The following is a 7,086-nucleotide window of genomic DNA, read 5'->3' as shown; positions in this document are numbered from 1 at the left end:
TAGCTTAGCTTTAGTACTTAGCTTCAGCACTGAGCTTTAATGCTAGAATGAGTTACATTCTATATTTGCGTTTATATGGTGGGTTTCATCACCCCTCTGTTCGTCTCCTCAGGTTGATTAATGAGGGTTTTATTCCCCTCTGTTCGTTTCCTCAGGTTGATTAAGGAGGGTTTTATTCCCCTCTGTTCGTCTCCTCAGGTTTATTAAGAAGGGTTTATTCCCCTCTGTTCGTCTCCTCAGGTTGAAAAACCGGGTTTTGTTCCCCTCTGTTCGTCTCCTCAGGTTGCTTGATAAGGGTTTTATTCCCCTCTGTTCGTCTCCTCAGGTTGATTAATCAGGGTTTTATTCCCCTCTGTTCGTCTCATCAGGTTGATTGAGGAGGGTTTTTTCCCCTCTGTCAGTCTCCTCAGGTTGATGAAGGTTTGTTCACCAGAACTTGGCGCTTAGCAGCAGCGATGGTTTAATCTTTCGTCCGGAGTTAAAAACGTCTCTGACCTCCGTCTCCAGTTGAACACCCGGCACCTTAAAAATGGACACCGCTGAAAAACAGAGAGAAGAAGAAGATAGATTATTAAAGAGAAGTTTATAATGGTGTTTTTCATTTATTTTACTATTTATTAGAATTAGGTTGTGTTAGCATGTAGCTCTGTTAGCATGCATAAGGTGGAGTTCTTACTGTCTCTGAGGTGCATGATGGGAGGAGGCAGCGTGCTGAAGTACGGGTGCTGCAGGGAGTCCTGCGCCGAGATCTGGTCCGTAGGGAGGACCTTCAACATCCTCTGGACCAGGTCTTCGGTCTTATAGGGCAGCTGGTTCAACCTGATCCACATCAACACAGACAGACTGATGGAGGATAGGAAGACCTGGTCCAACCTGATCCCCTCTATGCTAACATGCTAACATGTTCTTGTTTATTAAACCTTTATTTCGTACCTTTTCCAAACGTTTCTCAATGACTTCGGCTCAGAGAAAATAAATCGATCTGAAGAGAGAAACAATAATAACAATAATATAACAATAATAAAATAATACATGAATACAAATAAAATAATAATAATAATATAATTATAATAATGATAATAAAATAATAAATTAATAATAATAACTTAATTAAATAAACAATATAATAAGTCAGTGTTGATTTTTAAGGTTCATTTTTTATATTTATGGTGTGATGTCGTCTCCTGCTGGTCACTCTAATGCTCTGCAGAGAGCCGATCAGTCAATCATTAATCAATTATTAATCATTAATTAATCAATCTGTGGGAAACACCTGAGATATTATATAAACTCTCAAAGAGATAGAAACTCTGCTGTTTATTAAAATATAGTAATAAATAAAAATGTAATATATATTATCAGATTTAGTTTTTTGAATGAGTGGAGAATGTAGATATTAAAATGAACTGACCGGGTTGATAGTTAGGCAGCTGACTGACTCCAGGCCAGATGTCCTCAGACGGGACGCCCAGAACCTGACGGGACAATTATCATTATTGATCTTTAAAATGTAATTAATTTAACTTTTAACAATGTCAATTCAACTAATATACATGAGACATTAGAAGTGAAATAATGAGAATAAATGGAAAATAATGGAGAGAACAAGAGATGAGTTTAACATTTAATTCTAAATGTATGATATAATATGATATATTATAATATATAATATAATTGTTAATTATAATACATAATAATATATATATATATAATTATTTTTATATTATTAATAAGAACAAATAATAATCTCACCGTCCAGATCTTCTGCAGTTGTTCAAACTCATCTTTCATTCCTGGAAACGCTGGAAACCCCTGAAGCATCTCAACGAAGATACAACCCGCTCCCCTATTCAAACACACACAACTTTATTTAAACACATTCAAACACACACAACTGTATTTAAACACATTCAAACACACACACCTTTATTTAAACACATTCAAACACAAACAACTGTATTTAAACACATTCAAACACACACAACTGTATTTAAACACATTCAAACACACACACCTTTATTTAAACACATTCAAACACACACAACTGTATTTAAACACATTCAAACACACACAACTTTATTTAAACACATTCAAACACACACAACTGTATTTAAACACATTCAAACACACACACCTTTATTTAAACACATTCAAACACACAACTTTATTTAAACACATTCAAACACACACAACTGTATTTAAACACATTCAAACACACATAACTTTATTTAAACACATTCAAACACACACAACTGTATTTAAACACATTCAAACACACACACCTTTATTTAAACACATTCAAACACACACAACTTTATTTAAAACAGATTCAAACACACAACTTTATTTGAACACATTCAAACAACTTTATTTAAATCGCCTGATTCAAAACCAGGAAACTTTATTGAAACACATTCAAACACACACAACTTTATTTAAACACATTCAAACACACAACTTTATTTGAACACATTCAAACACACACAACTTTATTTGAACACATTCAAACACACAACTTTAACACAAAACCAGGAAACTTTATTTAAAAACTGGACTGACCAGATGTCCAGAGCAGTGGAGTAATCTGTGGATCCCAGCAGGACGTCGGGGGGGCGGTACCACAGCGTCACGACATCAGAGGAGAAGGTCTGACAGGGGACGGACTTAGACCGGGCCAGACCTGAACCAGAACCAACAGATCCAGTCAGTAGCAACATAGAGATGAGCTATAACTCAATCTGAATCAATTTGAATGAATCTTAAATCGACAGTGTCGTTTAATGCATCTTAAAGTGACAGTGTCGTCCTAACCAAAGTCGGCTATCTTGAGTTCTCCCAGGTAGCTGATGAGCAGGTTGTGAGGCTTCAGGTCTCGGTGGAGGATCCTCCGGCTGTGGATGAAGCAGAGAGCTCGTAGCAGCTGGAACATAAAGAGCTACAACAACAACAACAACATGAGGACCACCTTAGAAACCTTTAAAAACTGCCAGAAACAGGAGTACAGTTACTAAAACAGAGACCTGTCAATCAGCGTGTAGCCCCGCCCTAAAGCATCCCCTGCTTTATGGTCTGTGTGACTCTAAATGGACCATAATGTACTAAATGAACATCATGCTGTATTGAAGAAGACTTGAAACTAGAGATTGAGACATAAACTCATGTTTACAATGTTTACTGAGGGAATAAATCAAGAGAGAAGTAGAGTCATTTTCTATAGACTTCTATACAACCAGAGGAGTCGCCCCCTGGTGGACACTAGAGAGAATGCAGCTTTAACACATGAAAAACTGGTTTGTTACCCGAACATTGTGGGAGTGAAGTCCTCCAGGATGTTGGCTCAGGTACTGGGCCAGGTCTGTCTGCTGCAACACCAGAAGAAGAAACATCACTACACTTTGATTCTTATTACTCCATAACACTTAAAGGTAGATTATATTATGTTATATTATTTCTCACCACGTATTCAAAGACGAGCGTCAGAGACTCTCTGGTGTGGATGATGTCATGGAGGACGACGATGTTGGCGTGTTTCAGACCTTTGAGGAGAGACGCTGCACACACACACACACCTTCACTTCCAATCTTATGTTTTTAAATATTGTATTAGCAACCTACTTATAGTGGTGTGTGTGTGTGTGTGTGTGTGTGTGTGTGTGTTACCCTCTCTGATAGCAGTGAATGGGACTCCTTCCTCCGTCTTCATACGAATCTCCTTCAGAGCCACCAGCTGTCCGTTGATCCTCAACAAGCAACGTTTACACTCAATGTAGCGAAAGTACAGTAGTACAAGTACTTCTGGTGTAGTGTTCAGTAGTAAAAGTACGCTGAATGATCTGAGCTCTCGTGGATGTTCAAAAACACTTTCACTGGATTATTAATGAGGCTGAAGAAAACTTAAAATCATGAACCAAACCTCAAAGCACAATGTTGTACTTTTTACTGCACAGATATGATTACTAGTTACTTTGTATATTTTACATTAAAGACACAATACTTTTACCTGTGATACTTTGAGTACAAGTAGCTGGTAATAGTTTTACTTTAAATATAGAACTCTGCAGTAAATGATTCCTTTAAATTTATACAAACCAGAGTACTTTGTTTTGTGTAGAAGTACACACAAAGCAGAGTACTTTACACAGAGACTGACCTGCTGACTCCTTTGTAGACAGAGGCGTACGCTCCTTCGCCAAGTTTCTCCAGACTGACGTAAGAATGAGCTGCTCCGAACTGAAGACCTGGTTTCTGATCAGAGGACACACATGTATATTGATATTCATACAGTATATAGATATATATATACATGTACATATATTTATATTTCAGCAGACAGGTGTATTGTGGTTCTGACCCAGGTGAACTGGTCCTGGCAGCTCTTCCCTACCAGCAGGTCGCTGTTGCTGCGTCCACGCTGCACTTTGAACCGTCGGACCTGCAGAGTGTGGAACCAGTGAGGATGAGACCCTGAGGGGGGCGAGCCAGACCGGTCCGGATCCAGCTGGGCACAGAGACCACATCAAAAGGACCACTTTAACACATTTTAAAGACACATTAAAAATCACTTTCAGAAAAAATGAAACGCACTGAAAAAATTAACCAGAGGGTACAAGAAACTAGAGTACTATAACTCAAACTAGAGTACTATTACTCAAACTAGAGGACTATTACTCAAACTAGAGTACTATTACTCAAACTAGAGTACTATTACTCAAACTAGAGGACTATTACTCAAACTGGAGTACAGTTACTCAAAGTGGAGTACAGCTACTCATACTAGAGTACAGTTACTTATACTAGAGTACAGTTACTCAAACTGGAGTACAGTTACTCATACTAGAGTACTATTACTCAAACTGGAGTACAGTTACTCAAAGTGGAGTAGAGTTACTCATACTAGAGTACAGTTACTCAAACTGGAGTACAGTTACTCAGTGGAGTACAGTTACTCATACTAGAGTACATTTACTCATACTGGAGTACAGTTACTTATACTAGAAGACAATTACTCAAACTGGAGTACAGTTACTCAAAGTGGAGTACAGTTACTCATACTAGAGTACAGTTACTCAAAGTGGAGTACAGTTACTCAAAGTGGAGTACAGTTACTCATACTAGAGTACAGTTACTCAAAGTGGAGTACAGTTACTCATACTAGAGTACAGTTACTCAAAGTGGAGTACAGTTACTCAAAGTGGAGTACAGTTACTCATGCTAGAGTACAGTTAGTCATACTAGAGTACAGTTTCACAAACTGGAGTACAGTTACTCATACTAGAGTACAGTTTCACAAACTGGAGTACAGTTACTTATACTAGAGTACAGTTACTCAAACTGGAGTATAGTTACTCAGTGGAGTACAGTTACTCATGCTAGAGTACAGTTACTCATGCTAGAGTACAGTTACTCAAATTGGAGTACAGTTACTCATACTAGAGTACAATTACTCAGTGGAGTACAGTTACTCATACTAGAGTACAATTACTCAGTGGAGTACAGTTACTCATGCTAGAGTACAGTTACTCAAAGTGGAGTACAGTTACTCATGCTAGAGTACAGTTAGTCATACTAGAGTACAGTTACTCAAAGTGGAGTACAGTTACTCATACTAGAGTACAATTACTCAGTGGAGTACAGTTACTCATACTAGAGTACAGTTACTTAAACTGGAGTACAGTTACTCAAAAATGAGTAAAGTTATACCTCAGCAGGAGGGAGGGAGGTTGAACTCCTGCTCTTTCTCAAGCTGAGCTCCTCCATCTTCACCTCCTCTTCTTCTTCTTCTTCTTCTTCTTCTTCATCCCTCCTTCCTTCCTCCTCCTCATCGTCGTCCTCTTCCTCACCACAGCAGCACCTCCTCGCCCACCACCCGGCCTCCCTCACCCACCGACACCAGTCCTCCATCTTCTTCTCTTCTTCCTCCTCCTCCTCTCTCTCCGTCTCTTCAGACTCACATGGTTCAGGACGAGCAAACAGGGTCTCATGACCGCCTCAGAGTCTCAGACCAGGACAACAGAGTCCATTCAGCTCAGTGGGGGTGCTGCCCCCCAGAGGCCACGTCAGGAACTACAGCCTGTATCATTACTCATTAAACCAGACAGCACTGATCAACACACAGGTAAAAAATCTTATTTTCATTAATGGAGGACTTGTAGGAGTAACAGAGTATTTTCACAGTGTCGGAGTACTTTTACTTCAGTCAATAACCAAAGTACTTAATTCTTATCTGGTTGTTGCTTTTGTTGTAAAATAAAAAAGACAAAAGAGTCAAAAGAATAAATTTAGTTTGCCTTTTATTTCTGCTCATCTGGACACTTTTTTCTGTATTTACATTTGTTTGTTGCTTAGTTTTCATTCTCTCCATCTCTTCTGATCACATCTGAACCTCTTTAATTTTTCTAAGTCTTTATATTTATATCATGGAGACGTGAAGCTGAATGAAACATAAACGATGAAGATGAAGGGTGATTATTTACAGACTACGGTCCTTATTGGTTCTAGTTTCAGCTCAAATCATGTAAAATCATTTAAAAATGTCTGAAATAAAAAATATACATCCAGTTTGTTTGCATTAAGTCCCAGAAATCTGTAAAACATAACTACCGAAACATTATTATTATGAACTATAATATATACTGTAATAACATTTACTCTGTGATCTAAAGAAAAACTATGTTTTCATGTCAAGACATCAAATAACGTTGCGTCATCTTCAACCAGAGAGGAGAAAGACAAAGACAAGACTTTCCTTTACTTCGAAACTAAATATGAACGTTCAGCGTCCGTGAATGAAGGAAAACAGAAGAAAAAACGCTTCAGTCCAGTCCGGTTCAGTTCAGACCGGTTTAGTCTAGTCCAGTTTGGTCCAGTCCGGTTTGGTCCAGGCCGGTTCAGTTCAGACCGGTTCAGTCCAGGCAGTGTAGTCCAGGCCGGTGTAATCCAGGCGGTGTAGTCCAGTCCGGTTCAGACCAGGCCGGTTCAGACCAGGCGGTGTAGTCCAGCCGGTGTAGTCCAGGCGGTTGTACTCCAGACCGGTTTAGTCCAGGCCGGTTGAATCCAGGCCGGTTTTCTGGGGCAGTGCAACATGTT

General features: G+C 38.9%; 1 protein-coding gene across 1 annotated transcript; it reads right to left on the bottom strand.

Moving 5' to 3' along the window:
- Positions 1-426: 426 nt before the first annotated feature.
- cdk15 (cyclin-dependent kinase 15) lies at positions 427-5,901 on the bottom strand (the record flags this gene model as incomplete). Its single annotated transcript, XM_079296190.1, has 13 exons — positions 427-539; positions 677-819; positions 934-982; positions 1,412-1,475; positions 1,753-1,846; positions 2,560-2,680; positions 2,812-2,935; positions 3,300-3,362; positions 3,457-3,551; positions 3,661-3,740; positions 4,151-4,245; positions 4,352-4,498; positions 5,701-5,901. 13 exons carry the CDS (start codon positions 5,899-5,901, stop codon positions 427-429), a joined length of 1,389 nt encoding a protein of 462 aa, XP_079152316.1.
- Positions 5,902-7,086: the final 1,185 nt, after the last annotated feature.

Source organism: Melanostigma gelatinosum (assembly GCF_949748355.1).
Source record: "Melanostigma gelatinosum genome assembly, chromosome: 24".
NCBI classification, from domain to species: domain Eukaryota; kingdom Metazoa; phylum Chordata; class Actinopteri; order Perciformes; family Zoarcidae; genus Melanostigma; species Melanostigma gelatinosum.
This window is presented reverse-complemented; position numbering and strand designations above follow the sequence as displayed.